The following is a 19,584-nucleotide window of genomic DNA, read 5'->3' as shown; positions in this document are numbered from 1 at the left end:
ATTTCTGTACTTGTGATGATTTCTTAATCCAACAAAGGCTGACTGAGCGTCGTTGCTGGGGTTTTATATTTTTCCTAAATAATCACTAAATCCCATGAAAAGACCAAAACCCATAATGTGTTTTGGTCTGTCTGTGGCTCTCAGCTCAAATCCCATCGGTGCCCATTGGTGGTGCTGTGCACTGTGTTTTATTCAATATATTTGGTATTTTTCAGAACCATTGAGATCTTGACTAGAATTTAAAACAACGTTCTGTATCTTTGAAGGGCGTTCAGCCTTGCAACATGTATTATTTGTAATGATGGACCCACCGGTGAATCTGACGGGGGTGTGGAGGCTGAAGAAAAACACAGAACAAAATCAAGACCTTGCACATGTTTTATGAATCCCACAGTATTTGGCTCATGAGGTGAACAGGGCAGCTTTGTACAGGTAGTGAACTTTGTGCTGTGTGTTGTATATCAGAGGTAACTGTTAAGGGTTTCATCTCCACCGACAAATCATGTAACCTTACATCAGAACTCTCTTTCTGTGATGTTTTTTTACTAAAATGACCAAAGGTATAAAAGGTGTAATAGACTAGTGTGGACTAGTGTCCAAAGTAAATTTCCCACTTCTAACAGGGTTTGTTGTACGAACGGGTCCAATCTAAATGGCATCGTCTCACATTTTTCATAAGAATATCTTTTATATCTGCTTTTGCAGGCCTCCTGACCCTCACCGCCCCGCTGGACTTTGAAGTTTCCCGGCAGTACTACCTGTCTGTAGAGGGAAGTCGTGGCAAGTCGTCCCTCAGCGACATCACCACGGTTATCATCAACGTTACAGACCTGAACGACAACGCGCCAGTGTTCGGACGAGGCGACTACAGCGCAGAGATATCGGAGGATCTGACGCCTGGAAGCCTGGTGATGAAGGTAAGAGCACAGAGGGACAGAGCTATTTTTGTGTATATATATCAAGGCTGTAACGGTTCATGTATTGTAACGGTTTGTGTATTCGTGCCTAACCGTCACAGTACGGGGGCACACAACCACCCGCAGAATACAAGGTATGTAGTTTGATTTTTAAGATCGACAACGGTCAGTTTAAAAGATTTTCATCAGCTTTTATTTATTTATATATATATATATATATATATATATATATATATATATATATATATATATATATATATATATATATATATGTATTAAGGGTGTGACGAGATCTCGTTTTACATATATATATATATATATATATGTGTGTATATGTATAGTTTTTGTTGAGTAATTATGAGAGGATTTAGAACATGTTTGTGGTTTGGTGTTTGACCCTAATGCAGTTATTTACACATTTTTAAAGGGTACTTTAAGTATGTTTCAAACCAACAGCTGTTGACTTTCAAGTACCAACTAGCGGGGCTGTAAAGAAATAGTGAAGGTCACATTGATTAAATGACTTAATGAGGAATTCTTCAACATACTGTATGCACACGTCATTCATACATCATAGGCACAAAAACATCAGCAATCTTTAATTGAATCACTGAATTGTGGATTGGATTTTAAATTAAATATATTTCCAAGGTTCAATTTAACTGAAGGACCTTTCTCCGTTATCTGTTGCTTCAGAACCGAATGTTCTGTGTTGTGCCTTTCAACCTCAACACACACACACACACACACACACACACACACACACACACACACACACACAGTACACACACACAGAGTAAACAATTGACATGCATCAGCACACGCATAGCAAAGGTGTTCGATACAAATATTTGTTTTTATTATCTCACAAAGACACATACACACACACACACACACACACACACACACACACACACACACACACACACACACACACATACACACAGGAAAATACACACGTGTAAGCATTTTGACATTCTCTGACACCTGGCAGCTAGCCTGGTCCTACCAGACTCTCATACATTTCAAGTGTTAACTTCCTTGAAGGCGGGTACTCTGTTGAAGTTTAAAAAAGAATAAAAAGATTACACACAAACAGAGAATTCATCTCATGAAAAATCACATACACTGGTACTTATAATAATACACGCAGTACCAACAAGGCAGTATGAGATGATGAGTATGAGAAAACCGCACAGACGCACACAAACACACACAACACGCACGCGCACACACACACAGTTATCCAACAACACGTCAGCTGTCATCTGTTGGGCCAGCAGCAGAGATAAGACAGCAATAACACAGCTCAGCGGCTCGCTGATGGTCAGGCCTCGGCTGGGTGATGAGTCTGTAATCACAGGGTTTCATTTTTGACATTTTTCTTCTCCCGTCGGCTGTTTCCATCGCTCATTTAACTGCAACATGTCACAGTTTGAACTGTTTTCACATACCGGGGAGAGAGTCTTCTGTCAGTGGAGCACAATTATAGGAGCTGTTGTTACAAAATGATAAATGAATAAAGAGGAAAACCAGCTCAGTACATGGTTTTATTGGTCCATCTTAATGAGTCATCTTGGTTATTGAGCCCAAACGTCTTTATTTTTTAAACAAATGAAACAATCTGCCACTGAAGACTATTACATACTCCCTGTTTAATTTCTTTTTAAGAATTTTCAATTTACAACTGATTAAAAAATGTGTTTTGGCATGAAGCCTTCATCACAGCAGGTTAATTACAAAGCTAAGACAAGCTACAACCTGAACAAACTGCACATGAACACACAGGTGTTAGAGATATCAGGTTACTGCAGTGCAGGTAAACACATTCTCTGCTGGAATGACCCTAGAGGGCACTTAATCACATTTTCTTTATGATTAACAATTTGTATTCATTTTTAAGCGGTATACAAAATACACAATTTACCACAAGAACACATCCCACTTGCCATTACCACTTAGACAGTAAAAAATACTTTTATCACATTTTCTTCACTGAAAGGACACCCTATATGGCACTTATATGACCCCCTAGGGTACTTTATCATGTTTGCTTCACTGGAAAAACCCTGTAGAAGGCACTTTATCACATTTTTCCCACTGGAATGACACCATACAGGGCACTTTATCACATTTTTCCTACTGGAATGACACCATACAGGGCACTTTATCACATTTTCTACACTAGAAAGACACCATAGAGGGCACTCTATCACATTTTCTCCACTGGAATGACACCATAGAGGGCACTTTATCACATTTTCTCCACTGGAATGACACCCTGGAGGTCAATTTAGCACATTTTCTCCATTGTAAGAACACAGTATAGGGCACTTTACTTTGTTTTCTTCACTGGAAGTACACAGTAGAGTGCACTTTATCAAATTTTCTCCACTGGAAGGACTCCCTAGAGGGCACTTTACTTTGTTTTCTTCACTCGAAGGGCACACTAGAGGGCATTTCATCAAAACATTGGCCCCACGTTGATGGCACTTTATCATGTTCTATCTACCATCGAGGCATCCAAGTGGGCACTTGGAGTGTTTTTTTAGACCATGGGGACACCATGGAGAAGTGCTCTAGATAACTGTGACCTCTGACTTCAATGTATTATCGTTAGGCATTGTTGTTGCTTTGTTAGGTGCTAGCAGTTTAGTGCGTGGACTTCTGCCTGACCTCTGACATAGCTCGGGAAAAAAGCAAGACAAAAGGGAGACGTATTATTCCTCTCCTCACCTTTCCTCTCCTCCCTTTCTTTACCTCCAGGTTACAGCAACTGATCAAGATGGTCCCATCAACAATCTGCTGCGTTACTCCATAGTGAGCGGAGACGCTGCGCAGCAGTTCTCTATTCACCCTCGTAGCGGAGAAATCACAGTCCGCACTGCGCTGGACAGAGAAGAGGTCAGTATGTTTCTGTACGGTCAAATAAGTCGAAACGAACAACGACAAAAGGCAGATATAAAGATGAATTTTTTTAAACGCAAGACATAAGGTTAATCAACTCAGAAAGTAAAAGAAAGAACAAACAAATAGAAAGGAACAAAAATTGTAAAAAAAATAAAATAAAAAGTTAAATAAAAGAACATTGTGAATGTCCCCTCTTTTTCCTCTCCAGATCCCTCATTACTCTCTAACGGTGCAGGCAGCAGATGAAGGGGATCCTCCTCTGTCCTCGGCAGTCCTCATCACCATCACTGTCACCGATGTCAATGACAACCCGCCCGTCTTCTCCCAGGTCAACCACAGTCTGCTGTTGCAGGTATGACAGCCACAACATCTCCAACACGTCTGCTCAACAGAGCCGATGCCGGGTCCAAAATGAACTTTTTTGTCCACCAGCCAAAAGGCAAGTGAATGTTTAAATTGGATCAGCCACTCAATGGATAACCATTGTTTTTTTGGGCTGGTGAGTGAAGCGAATCTACCAGCCACTTGCAAATTTTACCAGCATTTGGCTAGTAGATGGTGCTAATTTTGGACCCTGGACGCATGTGTTGCCACGGTGCTACACTTCTTACAAAACCTTTGATTTATCTGATAAAATCATATTTCCCTTCTATTTCCATCACATCGAGCAGAGTGCTTTATTTACAAGTTAAAATTGTAAAAGAAAAAAAGTTTCACCCAGTTTGAGTCTGTATGCCTTAAAGTGCATGTACTGAATGTGTTTTTTTTTTTGCCTTTAACCCTGTTAATTTATTTGACCCCTGCGGGACACCGTAGGCAAGTCTGAGAGACTCATTGCAATGTGTTGTGGTTGTGAAAAACAGCTTTGGTTTTGTGTTCAGATACCAACCACGTTCACAGCCTGGAGCAGTTACAAAAAAAAGTTGGCACCACGCTCCCCGCAGGAGACGAATGTCGACCTTACAGCAAGCACTGCATTAAGAAAATGAAAGTTACCCAGAAAGCTCCGGATAGAATCACCTGCTCATTAGCTCCCGCAAATAACCTCTGGTGTCCCGAAGGGGGGAGGGGGAGAATAGCGCTTGCAATCATGTGTGAAATTGGACAACACAAGGGACAAATATTAACTTGCTTTAACATAAACATAAGCAGAACATGCAGATACTCCCCAAAAGTTTAGTTCATCTGTTGATGTTAGGTCAGTGACTTAAAAAAAACTTGCAAGTTTTAAATTATTTTCCAGAAAAACAAAAACATTCCTCCTGGCTGCCTAAAAAGGTGATACTGATGACAGATGTTGTAATGATTGAAGATAGTATCTTTGAAGATCTGTCGTTTTCTCTCACCATATCTTTCTGGGTCATTATAACTCCATCTCCAGCGCAGTCCAGCGGAAAATATGCTGACCAATAAGTGTTGCTCTATCACAGCTGCGGCGCCCAGACCTCATTAAAACTGTGTGCTAAGACCAAAGCACTTTCTGAGCCTTGTGGGGATCAAAGAGCCAGGAAGATCGGCTGTCATGATTTGTGTATGTGTGCGTATGTTTGAGAGTGTGTGTTGTTTGCAGGACATCAATGCCACCCTTTCACCTAAAACCTCTAATTACAGGCAGGGATGTGCACAGGTACGGGCTGTTGTTGCCCGGGCAACTGCTCGTTTGCCCTGATTGGGTTAAACTTTTCTTTTTTCTTTCTATTTTTATCTTAATACGATAATACGCCCACCATTACTTAAGTTAAATCAAATTAAATTCGCTATCTCATTCAGTCTTCCCCTCTGCCTCCAGTCACGTGACGTGTTGTTTATATTCTCACACACAGAGCAGCGCAAGCCCTTCCGCCTTCACAAGAGTTTTTAAAGTTATGGAGATTATGACAAATGCCCTGTGAATAGTGACCAAAAAAATCCACTTGAGCTTTGAATAAAGTATAGCTTCAGCTTGTAACGTGTGCATCAGTCGCGCAGCATTGCCTTATATTAACGTAAAATGCTACGTTATCGACCAAAGCTAGTGACATAACGTATGTTGCAGCAGCAGGCTAAAACGTAGTTATGTCACGTCCGTTAACATGATTTGGCATTCTGTAGAGAAGAGAGAGGCTCAGGGATGGGATGGTTTGGCCTCTTGAATCATACTAGGTTATACGTTGTTTACAGTCAATATATTACGTGAGTTTTCAACCAACAATCAGATATGACGTTAGTGAAAGTCGCCTTATTTTGTTATTAGATGATAAATTAATGTCCCAACTGATTAATGTAATAAACTTTGCATTTAAAACAATAAATAAAACGTATAGCCTAATGTTAGTTTTGTGTGCTTAAGTAGGCCTTCACAACAAAGACGACTGAAGAAGAGAGAGAAAGAGCTCAAAGAAGCAGCTCAAAGATCTATCAACTTTCCAGAGCTGGATTCAAACTGCCTGCTGGCCAGCTGTGAGAGAAGCATTTGATAATGTCAAGCAACCACCCTACGTTCTTCATTTAATGTGAAGTTGGCCTATTTTTAATCAGGGGCACTTTCTTTAAGTTGGAGTAGGCTAATAACTAATTAAAAACAAATGTTTCGTTAATAATAAATACACAGTAAATTGTGTCTGTGCCGTATATTATGGCATTGTGAATTAGTTATTATTTTATGTATATCAAGAGCTCCAGTTCACAGAGCATTTGAGAACCTGGGGATCGAGTAAAATACTTTTACTAGCTGTAGTCTTGTTGTAATTGTTGTTTATAATATATATGCTACTGTATATAAACATAAATATTATTTATGGTGCCAAATCATAACAATGGTTATCTCAACCAGAATCATTGAGTGCAGCCACAGTCTAAATATAAAAGTAAACTGGCAGCACTAGTGTCAGTGTTATAGCCCCTCCAAATGTCTGTGCACGTCCCTAATTACAGGGCTAAGTTTGCTAGAGTGTACAACCTTTACCTCCACTTTTATGTGTTTGTGTGTGTAAAAGTTTCAGTATGAAATAGTCACCTGTAAGTACATATTTTTGTCTTCATGCATGTGCGTTCATGCCTTTGGCAGCAGAACTATCACAGAGTTGTTCCAGTCACGCTGCCTGTTGCCCACAGACTGTGCCAGCTCTCCATCACTCTGCCAGCTCAGAAACTCTTATTCAGTCACAGAATAGCAGGTTCACGAGCCAAAACCTGTGCTCTGTGTGGTGACGAATCCTAACCACGTGATATGGTCCCATCGGCTAATCTCCACTGCCAGCTCAGGCTTATGAAGAAAAACCTCTGATTGATGATGGATGGATGGATGATGGATTTTGCTAAAACTGGAAAGGAGTTGTCATTTTTTATCAAACAGGTGTTGCCAGTCAGCAGCAGCAGTGGCGTCGTCGTCTCTTCCAGAGACATTGCATGCCATTGATTAACTATTTGTCACTGTTGGACGCCTTTTTTAATACGACTGGCACATCTGTTGTAGTGAAGAGTCGGCGCTCTGAGTGTTTGACTAAAAACAGCAGATGGACTGGTAATACGGTATCTTTGCAGAATGTCTTCAAAGGATGCAGAAGAGCTACTACACCACGACCAATCACGTTGCATCTGGGTTGGTTTACTGCTCGTCCTGGAAGTGCTGACTGAAGTTTCGTCATGCTAAACAGTGAGACATGAATAATCTAGGGCTGGCCCATATGAAGAAAATCAAATATCATGATGTTTTTGACCAAATACCTCGATATCGATACCGCAACGATATTGGATTGCTGATTGCGTTCAAAAAATATTTACTCAATGAGATTTTTGATAAATAATCATCAGTAATGTGGATATAATGACTAAGTGGGTAAATGCAAATAATAGAACAGTTACAACAGTCTGGTAAGTTCAGAAAATGACATCACTTTACTGTAATGCAGCCTTTAAAACCAGGAACACTTATGTCATATTACAATATTACAATATCCAAAATCTAAGACGATATCAAGTCTCATATCACGATATCGATATAATATTGATAAATTGCCCAGCTCTACTTGTATCACTCCCAAATTTAACAGCATCTGCCACTTTTCTGTTGAGGAACGATGATTTAGAAAATACTTTTAGAATTTTGGATCAACATTGATTCGCAGGTCGAAAGACGTCAAGATGTCTCGCTAACTTTGTGGGAAAAGTAAATCTATGTGACATTTGGCCTTTCTTTTAACAGCGTTTCAATGAGTTTTTCAACATATAACGCAGTTCACATTAAAATATAGTTATTTAAAGCTGCAATATGTAAAAATTCTGCCTCTGACCACCTGATTGTTCTACAAACAAAAACATATGTGTTTAAATGTGTTTTTCTATAGCTCTAGTTGTTGACAGGTGTGTTACATCGCTTAACTCACTGAACCAGCCACTTTTTGACGATTATCCTACTTTGTGCTTGTGTAAGTGTGAAACCAAGAGAGACGACTCTAGCTCAGTGAAATCTCATCACACTGCACCCTAAAATTCTCTTTTTATTTTTATTGGACATTTATCCTCCCCACTGCTCACCCCACTGTACAGTTTCCCTGTCAGTGCTCACAATTACACAATACACATGAGCACCCACTGAATCAGTGCGTGTGGTCTATACAGCTTAACAACTGCAAAAGACCAATTCATTCCTTACGGGGAACTCTGGAACCGGGGTGATACTGTGGTGAAGAGAAGCAGACTATCTGTGGGTGGGAAGGTAAATTTCTCCCAGCATTAATGCCTTGCTCAAACCACCTACCTGCACAGGGAATCTAACTCATAACCCTGACTCACTCTTTAGGTAGCTTCTTGTGTATTCCTCACACTCTGATGAAGCCATTCTTTGTGTTTTGGGATGTAGGCTCTAATTGAAATTTGAAAGACCACACCGTTTTAGCCCATTAACTGCAAATTGCCCATCTCCCAAAGGAAGCTGTAAGTTTTTTAGATTGATAACCCATCTTCATCGTATTACATTATGTGTAATGTCATTTTCTTTTATATATATATATATATGGCGTCAGCAGGCTAAAAGCGCACAGACTTTTTTTTAAGGTGGGTAATCCATCACAGTGAATAATTTAAAGACTTTATTATTTTTGTAGTTAAAGTTACTGGGCTGTGGAACCAAAGTTGCATTCAGGGGCCATTTTAAAAAGCCTTTCTTGATGGTACAGTAACTTTTGATACAGTGAGCTGCCATAAAGTTTTAAGTACTAAGGGACCGTTCGGTATTTATGGAAAGGACCACTGGAGGAAAATAGGGGAGGGTCATGTCTTTTTATTCTTTATTGAGGGGAGGGTCATCCAACATTTTTCAGTCGGGGGGGTCACCCAACTTAAGTATTCATGAAACAGCAAAATTTTAAAGTGGCTTGTTTGGTGCATATTTTTCCATGTAGCTCTTTGTCTCGGCCCCGCTACCAGATGGGTCTGACCCATGAGTTGGCTGTGGGGCAGGGGGAGCTGCCCCCCTGGTGGCTGAAATGGAATAGTGGAATATAATTAAGTCTTCTGATGTTCTGATGTTTTATAAATATCTTAAATAATGCAAAACAACTAAATGGTGGTAGGTAATACATCTGATTTCATAAACTGCTTTAGTAAAGAAAAATTATTCCTGGCTGACGATGGGAGCAGCAGAACGCAAAAAAACTAAAATTACCATTGCACTAGTGTGGACATCTTACCGTGCCAAGGTTACAATAAAGGTTTCCTAAATGCCACATTTGATGTCAGCTTACTAATTGATTGCGGGTTTTGTGCAGATTTGGACTTACGTTTATTCCACTTTGTTTAAACGGCAAAGTGGAGGAAGCCTAGTGATGATTCCACAGCAACCAGTTTGTGTGTTGCATGTTACCCAGACTGCCTTGCTGAATGGTCTCAATGTTTTATTGTTTTATTTCATGTGAATACTAGTTTACTAGAGGAGTAACTTAGTATATGAAGTAATGCAGTAATGCAGGAAGTGTGCATTTAGTTTCCATGCTTATTGTGTTTCCACAACGTTAGTGAGTAAATCTACTGAAATGGCCACCACACCATAACAGAGGAGTGGGATGAGTCAGGTGAGAATGCAGAGGTTTAGTCACATAGGTTATGGCTGTGAAAAAACAATGGTAATCTGTATATATTTGCCAAATGCAAACCAGTACAGAAGGTGTTGTTAAGTTGTTGGGGGAGAATCATGCCTTTTTATCCAAATTGTTTTGGAGGATCATAGAAATTTATTTACTGGCTAAAGGTCCCAAAACTCCTCCGGTGGCCCCTTTTAAATAAATAACCCACAGTCACTAATGTGCCATGTTGTTGGTAAGTCAGATCCAAAAAAATAAAACTATCAAATTTTATGTTATGATAATGAATTTGGGTGCTCCAGCAGTTTACACTTGAGTCTTTTGTGTTGGTGTGTCCTTGAATGCACCAAAAGTGAAGGCTTTAACAACCATAACATTCAACGGTGCTGATAAAATGGTGAAGAACCAAATGAGGCAAAAACATGTGATTGTTCTCTTTTTAAAGGGAATTTTCATAGCATATATGATTGGAAGTTGACCTAAAAATGTAAACAAATGCTGTGGAAAATTTAATGGGTACTCCTAGCTAAAATTAATATTTACGTACTTCCCCCTTATTGCCTGTAGGACATTAGGCCATATGAGTTCCCTTGGAACAAATGGAGTCTAATATAATATAATCTTTCTGAAATTTTCTATATTGTTCTAATATAATCTCCCAATTTATATCCGATAGATCAGACTTAATATTCAGTATATCTCTGTATGACAGCAGCACAAACTCCAGGCTCTTAGATGACCATGACGTTGAATCAACACCTCTTTAAAACATTTTTTTCTTTTTTTAACAAACTTTATTAAACAACAATATACAACAAACAGATACAGACATTAATATTTGAAAAAGGCAACGTCTCATCTCATTTCTACAAGCATCGACAAAAACATTCACAGCTTTAAGTCTTCATAGCATTTAACATGACATACAATTCCCCTTTACAGCATTTCAGAGACTCAATCACGGAGTTATAGTAGTAGTACTTAATACCTTAAAGAATGGTTAATACATGTTTTCAATTGTCCGTCTTTGTATACAAAAATAACTGTACATTATAATCTTCATGAGGGTTGGGTTTATTCGCAGGGTTGGGTTTATTCGCAGGGCCGATTAATTAAACCGTAAATAAAGTAAAGTAAAGTAATTGAAGTTGAACATAAAAAGGGAACTAATGCACCCGGTCTCCTGCAGGAGGGCGAGCCAATCGGCAGCGGCATCCTCCAGCTGGTGGTGACAGACAAAGACACGCCCAGGAACGGCCCGCCTTTCTCCATCCACATCATCAGCGGCAACGAGGACCGCCGTTTCCACGTCGACCAAGGTGGCCTGCTGTCGCTCTCTGCCCCACTCCGAAAGAAGGTCAAACCCCATCACCAGCTCAAGATACAGGTGAGAAGGCTGTGAAGACTCTAGGATTATAGACGGAATCACTGTGACGTCACGCTAACGAAAAAAATCTTTTCCGAGTAGACTAGGGCTGCTCCCTCTTAGTTGATTAGTCGACTAATCGGTCGTTTTGGTCTTAGTCAACTTAGATTTCTTTAGTCCATTAGTCATCTTTTGTGCTTTTTTCATGCTGAATGACTTATTTCCAAGAAATGTACGAGCACATCTCTGGTAAACACAAGAATTAAAGTGGTGCCTTTGCCTGACTCTTTGCGGAGAAACTCAGATTTACAGATCTGTCAATTAAATCAACTAATCGATTAGTCGATACAATTGAATGAGTGTTAGTCGACTAAGAATTTCTTCAATCGAGCACAGCCCTAGAGTAGACAAATGGCCGCTGATTTAAATTGCAGAGTAGAGCTGTAACAATTCCAAATTATGCTATAGAATGAATTCACAATTAACAACAATTAACTATATAAATGTCTTTTTCAGTCAAATTTAAAAATATTTATTCATGCATTCCTTTTTTTTTAATTAAAGTTTTGAATGAATCCCAGGATATGGAATGGCGATTTCGATTTGAAAACGATTAACCGTTCAGCCCTAGTCTATAGGGTTGATTTATATACAAGCTCCAAGTTTCTCCTCCTGGGTCCTGTCTCGCTCACCTGTTTTTCCCTCTTCCTTAGCCTGCTCACCTTTTGTCTGTCATTTCATTTCCTTTCACCCAGTAGGAGGACAAAAACAAATCTATTGCCATACAGAATCTGTCTCATCTCACATTTCACCCCTGAGATTCACATCTTTTTGCTGGAATCTCATGAAAATAAAATGAAAATCTCGCAGATGGTCACGCGGAACTACAAAGGGCTTGTTGGAATCCCGGTTCAGTGATAAAACGCTGACGGCGCCGCCGAGTGTCCCCTGTGGCCCTCGGTTGCTGTGCTGCTGACAGTGCTGTCAGGAGAGGAAGCGCTAACAGAGAGTTGAATCGGATCATGTTCCGCTGCAGTCCTGAAAGTGATACAGCTGAATGCACAAGCTGAGAGTCCTGACGTACTTCGGGGTCACCCATGAGCAAAAAGGTTCCGGCTTTGACTTCAGGGTGCAGATATTTAGCTTTAATTTAGCTTAGGATGTTGGGGGGGGTCACATCGTCTGCATATTCTCATCATAGTAGACCTTTTTCACGGCAGACATGTTGACATGTCATAGAAGGAAAGGCACAGGTGTATTCAAAACCATTAATGATGGCTGCATTCCACTTAGGAGAGGCCCTAGTGTTGTGCATGCTGAGTCACTGAAATATCTTACTGGGACACATGATGGAATTGAGCCATCGTTAAGGTTATCAATTTCAGCTGGGCTTTTCCTACTATGACAAGTCAAAATGTCTGCTGTGAAAAAGGTCTGTTACGGGTATACGTTGTTCTTCAGGGGTCATTAAAAAATATTGGTTACACTTTACTTGAATGTATCTACATAAAAGTGGCATGACACTGTCATGAACGTGTCATAAACATTAAAAATAAATCATAAACGTTCATGACATAACGCTTCTTTTAGTAAGTGTCATTGTGTTTTTGTCATAAGTTATGGTTAGGGTTAGGGTTAGCGTTATGGTTAGGGTTAGGGTAAGGGTTAGAGTTAGGGTTAGGGTTCATGTGTCATGACTGTGTCATCACAGTGTCATGTGTTCATGACAGTGTCATGTCACTCTTATGTAGATACCTTCAAGTAAAGTGTTACCAAAATATCAAGTTGTTTTATTAAGAAACTTCAGGATGTCCACCGCTGTGAATGTAATAACATTTAAAGTTATTAACTTCTGTTATTTTGAAAAATGAAATTTCAACACAAATACATAATTAGGGTTTTAATAAGGGTTAACCTGGTATGTCTTTCCACCAAAAATAATATAGGGTTTTTAGGAGTCACAGCTTTTCAGGGACGTTCGAGATAATGAACAGGAAGCCTTTTTGATTACAGTTGAATATGTATATTATATATATATATATATATATATATATATATATATATATATATTGCATTGCATGGAGTTTTGTAGCAGGGTCAATGTTTTTGGATTGAAAACTTCTGATAGAGGATATTTTAGTCCAAATAACTGCATTTCTTATTTTTGACCATTCCCATGCTTAAATACTGTTTTTGTCCAGCTGGTCAGTGTAAATTAAATCGACAAATGCAGCATTTAAATTATCATGGGAGGCAATCTGTTCATTAAGAATAGAAATAATTCCAATCTAACACTCCCTATTTCCTACAACGCTAATTATCTCTTGACCCCTTAGAGGGAAGAGTTCAACATTTTGGGAAATAAGCTTATGAATATCGAACTGGAGTTGGCAGCCGGAGAGCTTAGCTAAGCACAAAGACTGGAAATGGGAAAACAGCAAACATGGCTCTGTCTAAATGTTAAAAAACGTATAAATCTCACTTATTAACAAGTTAGATCTCATTCAATCATAAAAATGTATTCATTAATTCTAGGGCTGCAACTAACAGATTATTTTCAGTGTGGATTCATCTTTTGATTATTTTCTCGATTAATCGATTAGTTGTTTGCTCTATAAAATATAAGCAAATGGTAAAAAAAACAAATGTGTTTTCCGAAGTCCAAGATGACGTTGTTAAATGTTAAATGTTTCTTGTTTCATCCACAACTCAAATATATTCAGTTTACTGTCACAGAGGAGTGAAGAAACTAGAAAAATATTCACATTCAACAAGCTGGAATCAGAGAAATCTACTTTGTTTTCATTAGAAAAACAACTCAAACTTGAATCAATTATCAGAATAGTTGGCAATTAAGTCAATAGTCAACTAATTGATGAATCTTTGCAGCTCTAATCCATTCATACAAAATCTGAAGCCCAAAACCAAACTTGTTGTAGTTTTATGTGCAGAACCTTTTTCTTGACAGAGAGCAGTGATTTCCCATAGGTCTAATCTTTGCGCTATGTGCTCTTCATGCATCAATCAGGTGACAGACAGCGGCCACCCTCCCCTCTCCTCCATCTGTGTGGTCAACATCAATGTCACGGAGCAGAGCAAGTATCCTCCCTCCGTAGTGCCTTTGGAGGTCTTCATCACCACCTCCAGTGGTCTGTTTGCCAACCGGGTGATTGGCCGGCTCCATGCCTCGGACCAGGACCTGCAGGACGTCCTGACCTACAAGTTAGTGTCAGAACACCCACAAGGGGGGAGATTCTCCGTTGACCTCGCCGACGGCAAAATCTGGGCGGACGAAAACCTGAAGGAGGGCTCCTACTCCCTCAATGTCAGCGTGACCGACGGGAAGTTCAGCGTCTGGACCGGGGTCAGAGTTCACGTGTGGGCGGCCGACCAGAGGGCACTGGACTCGGGCCTGACGCTGCAGCTGCTCGGGCTGTCCCCGGAGGAGTTTCTGGGCGACCACTGGAGAGGCCTGCAGCGCAGCCTCGGACAAGCTCTGGGTTTACCCAGACATGAGCTCCACATGGCCAGCCTGCAGCAGCTACCCGACGCCCAGGTCCTGGAGGCCCTGCTCATCTGGAGGCCTCAGAGTGGACTCGTCCAGTCTATGCCAACCAACAGACTCGCAGGTGATCAATTAATACAAGATAAATGTTAAGCCATGGCGCGAAAATGTCACAATGAACTGATTTAGGGATTAATGTATGAGCACTGCACGATATGGAGGAAATATGATATACAGTAAATGAAAATGAATTCATTAAATGAATGAGAAAAAAACATATTAAGGGTACATATCTAGATTTATATCAGTTTTTTTTCATATTTTTTACATCTTACTTTTGATTCAGACTCGCAGGAATGCAGAAATCTATTTCATTTAAAGTATGGAAAGTTGGAGAGTTAAGGAGCTACTAGTTTAATGAGTCTCAGATGATATTTAACCCCATTGCAAAGGAGATAGAAACATAAATATAAACATCTTGCAGCCCTACATATTATGTAATTAAAAATAAATAAATATATATATATATAAACAATAAATATAAACATCTTGCAGCCCTACATATTATGTAATTAAAAATAAATATATATATATATATAAAGTTGACGTGCATGTTGAGGGTGGGCCCTGACTAGGATCAATTTGTCAAACACTACATAAAGTTCCAGATAAAAAATTATGACATTGCAGTTCGACATCTTTGCAAACTGAGCCCCCAAACGCATCATTAATTAGCTTTTGAATAATTGCACCTCATTCCAAAGATATCAACTAGGCTGAAATACAGAACAATGAATATAAGGTGCATTTCTTCAATATAGGGTATACGTTTTGGCAGCCATTACTTTGGACACAAAGTGAGTGAGGTAATCCCTGTGAGATGAAAAGTCTCTTTGAAATGTGCCCTCTGAAAGCATGATCTCTTTGATGTAGGTGTGATATCGGACATCGAGGACTCTCTGGGCCTCAGCATCCTCAGGGTGAGCCACAACGGGTGCCTTGGTACCGGCTGTCCGCCGCGAGGCTGCAGGAACGCCGTGCGACTAACCCATGAAAGACTGAGCCATTTCACCACCGCCAGAGCCGGTTACATCACCCCCCAACACACATGGGAGAGCGTCTGCCCCTGTAACGGTACATCTGTGTGTGTGTGTGTGTGTGTGTGTGTGTGTGTGTGTGTGTGTGTGTGTGTGTGTGTGTGTGTGTGTGTGTGTGTGTGTGTGTGATACATTTGATTTAATGATATTGGCTGGTATCTTTATATACACTAATTAAATAGATAACACTATCTCGAAATTCAAATGAGGAACATTTTATAGATGAACTATGCAAAGCTGTGCCTCAGTTGGTAGAGTGGGTCGTGTGTGTGTGTGTGTGGGTGTGTGCATGTGTGCGCTTTAGAGAGGCGTTAATGAGCGAGTGTGTTTGTAAGCATCGAGTTGAGCATGTGAATCACGGAGGGAGCCGCAGCCTTTTATCAGACGGAGTATCGGAGACCCACTAACACACAGCTCATCCCACTCCTCTCTGCTAAAGGGCAGGATTGGTTCTGCAGCCGAAGAAAGCGAGCCGAACGTGAGCTCCGACAGAGTCATTAAAGACCAACTCTCTCTCTTCTAACTTAACATCCACACTGAGCAAAGAGTGCACACTGTCTCATCCAACCGTGGATGTAGATGTGCAACAGAAAACCACATGAAGGTGTAACTGAGGAAAACCGAGTCGGAGAAATCTGATTCTATCCAAATCGAAAAAATTGACATTTTCGTGTTTTGTTTTGGTTTTCATGTCTACATAAAAGAACAAGAACTATAACAGATGATGTACATTAAATGAAAGACAAAGCAAAGGCAGGAAAGTGGCCTGTTAAAATGCTCAAAGCAAGATAAATACAATATATTATTTATTTTAAAATATTATATAAAAAAGCAATTAGGGGACACAATGATGACAGAAACGAGGAGATTTATGGATCTGTACTGTCACCATCTGCAACTTGTTTAAATATGTTGCTGATGTGTAGCTTCTCCATTTCCTCTATGCATTGTCGACAATAATGTCAATCAACAGAAAACTACTTAGTTTTGTCCGGTTTTTTATGTGTGAACACTCTACCAACTCAAAACCTGCTTGGAAATAGCATGTAGATATAAATAATCATAACAGTAAGATATAGCATGTAATCAAAATATGTGACTTTTGCTACTTTGCGACACGTCGTCTGTAGTCCTCAATGTCTTTTGGTAGAGTGTGCTGCTTTTGAAAAGTTTCACTAACTTTTCATCCTGCCAGGCCTACACTGAGATGTCAGTTGTGGGGTTGAGGATAAGCTGAGTAAATACCATCTCTGGTTTTTGTAACAGAAATAGAAGAAGAAAGTTTATTCTGTAATTTTCCGCTCAGTTATTCTGGACTTTCCAAGCATAAAGACCCATCTTCCATCTCTTTGAAGAAGACTTTTTTTATTTTCAGTAAAATCGATAAAGATATCTGTTGCTGCCAGAGATCAAAGAGCCATCTTCCTCTTACCTGTTGAAACACAGTGATCTGAGGGAAGAATCCCCAGCATTTCATAGAAATCACTCGGAACATGTTCAGTGTGAATGCTGGCCCTCTGTTCGCTTCTATCCCAGGCAACAGCACATCTAAGCCGCCGAGCAGCAGTGCCACCTCGTCGGATTCTCCTCAGTGATTTGTGTCGACATTCCTGTGAGGATTAGTGGTGTGAGGACAGAATAAGAGTCACCTAGGGGCTCTCCAGGATATACACTCATTATCAGCTTGTTTGGAGTCTTCTTCACTCATGGAAGATCTACTGAATGTCTAAAAATGCCATATTTTGACTATATCAGATACCTCTTTAGTCTTAAGAGACTGCGGGGTGCGATGCATATCTTAAAAGAAGTCGGACTGGGTGCCTGGCTAGCTCACCTGGTAGAGCGTGCGCCCATATACAGAGGCTTAGTCCTCGCCATAGCGGCCGCAACCTGCAGCCCTTTGCTACATGTCATCCCCCATCTCTCTCCCCTTTAATGTTTAAGCTGTCGAATATCGAATAATGGCCTAAAATGCCCAAAAAATAATCGTAAAAAAAAATAAAAAGTTGCACTGACTTTGTTAGACTACAGTTTGGTCCGATGTTAAAACTTAACTCTATTTCTGTCCCAAAACTCTGACTTTTCACATATTATTGTGTAAATTACCATCAGAATTTGGCAATGTGTTACTGAACCTCCCCACAGGCATCCTTAGAAACACTAAAAATGCAGACTACGTTTTGTCTGTGAACTAATTTGTTCCCTTTAGCTGTTTGAATCATCATTGATCATCATTTGGGCACATTTTTTATTTTTTTTGTTAAGCTTTTGGCGATACTTCAGTTAAAAAGATCAGACAAATCTCTTTCTTTGCAGTGATGTGTGTCAGATCTGAGATCACACATTCCATTCAGTTCACACCATGTTTCAACTCTCTAGAGAATTGATAAAGATTAAAGGTTGATTTTTTTTTTCTTCAAGTTTTGTTATTCTGGAAGAATTTTGGTGCTGACGAAAACTTCATTAACAAAATCTTCTTCCTATGTAAAATTCCATCTTCAGTGTTATCTATTCACCCAAGGACTTCATCTTCACTCAGTGAATCGCTTCCACAGAAATGACCATAGATAGTTTTCAGTGCTCATAGATTATTATAACAGTTTCTTTAAAGCTGTTTGAACACATCTAAAATATGATGAAACATCTGCATCTGGCCAAATTCTTAACATTAATTATGTTAAAATGCTCATATTATGCTCATTTTCAGGTTCATAATTGTATTTAGAGGTTATATCAGAATAGGTTTACATGGTTTAATTTTCAAAAAAACACCATATTTTTGTTGTACTGCGCATTGCTGCAGCTCCTCTTTTCACCCTGTGTGTTGAGCTCTCTGTTTTAGCTACAGAGTGAGACATCTCACTTCTGTTCCATCTTTGTTGGGAGCGGTACCTAGGTAAGGACTACTAGCCAGTCAGAAGCAGAGTATGAGGGCGTGCCCTGACAGTACCTAGGTAAGGACTACTAGCCAGTCAGAAGCAGAGTATGAGGGCGTGCCCTGACAGTACCTAGGTAAGGACTACTAGCCAGTCAGAAGCAGAGTATGAGGGCGTGCCCTGACAGTACCGAGGTAAGGACTACTAGCCAGTCAGAAGCAGAGTATTGAGGGCGTGCCCTGACAGTACCGAGGTAAGGACTACTAGCCAGTCAGAAGCAGAGTATGAGGGCGTGCCCTGACAGTACCTAGGTAAGGACTACTAGCCAGTCAGAAGCAGAGTATGAGGGCGTGCCCTGACAGTACCTAGGTAAGGACTACTAGCCAGTCAGAAGCAGAGTATGAGGGCGTGCCCTGACAGTACCGAGGTAAGGACTACTAGCCAGTCAGAAGCAGAGTATTGAGGGCGTGCCCTGACAGTACCGAGGTAAGGACTACTAGCCAGTCAGAAGCAGAGTATGAGGGCGTGCCCTGACAGTACCTAGGTAAGGACTACTAGCCAGTCAGAAGCAGAGTATGAGGGCGTGCCCTGACAGTACCGAGGTAAGGACTACTAGCCAGTCAGAAGCAGAGTATTGAGGGCGTGCCATGCTAGCAGCTGGAGCTGTCTGGGATGCGGCAAAGTAATAAATGCCTGTCTTGACCGGGTGGCGATGTTGCTGCTCCTCTCGGGCGCATCTCCTCAAGTCTGGAGAGGATTGCTGCAGCCATGGAGCGTGGGCCTCCAAACTCACCACCTGCTCCTGTTGTGCTCCTTCCTCCTCCCCCCCACTCCATCTCCATCCACCCGCTCCA

General features: G+C 40.4%; 1 protein-coding gene across 1 annotated transcript in view; it reads left to right on the top strand.

The window, feature by feature from the left end:
* The window catches only part of fat2 (FAT atypical cadherin 2), a 128,071-nt gene that overhangs the window by 79,525 nt on the left and 28,962 nt on the right, over window positions 1–19,584 (top strand). The window contains exons 17-22 of the mRNA XM_028590185.1: window positions 706–917; window positions 3,684–3,821; window positions 4,036–4,179; window positions 11,076–11,273; window positions 14,281–14,881; window positions 15,691–15,891. Of these exons, the coding sequence (XP_028445986.1) occupies window positions 706–917; window positions 3,684–3,821; window positions 4,036–4,179; window positions 11,076–11,273; window positions 14,281–14,881; window positions 15,691–15,891 (1,494 nt within the window). The remainder of the gene's footprint in view (window positions 1–705; window positions 918–3,683; window positions 3,822–4,035; window positions 4,180–11,075; window positions 11,274–14,280; window positions 14,882–15,690; window positions 15,892–19,584) is intronic.

This window comes from Perca flavescens, chromosome 10 (genome assembly GCF_004354835.1).
Source record: "Perca flavescens isolate YP-PL-M2 chromosome 10, PFLA_1.0, whole genome shotgun sequence".
Taxonomy (NCBI): domain Eukaryota; kingdom Metazoa; phylum Chordata; class Actinopteri; order Perciformes; family Percidae; genus Perca; species Perca flavescens.
Note: the sequence above shows the minus strand (reverse complement) of the source record. Positions and strands in the feature narration are given on the sequence as shown.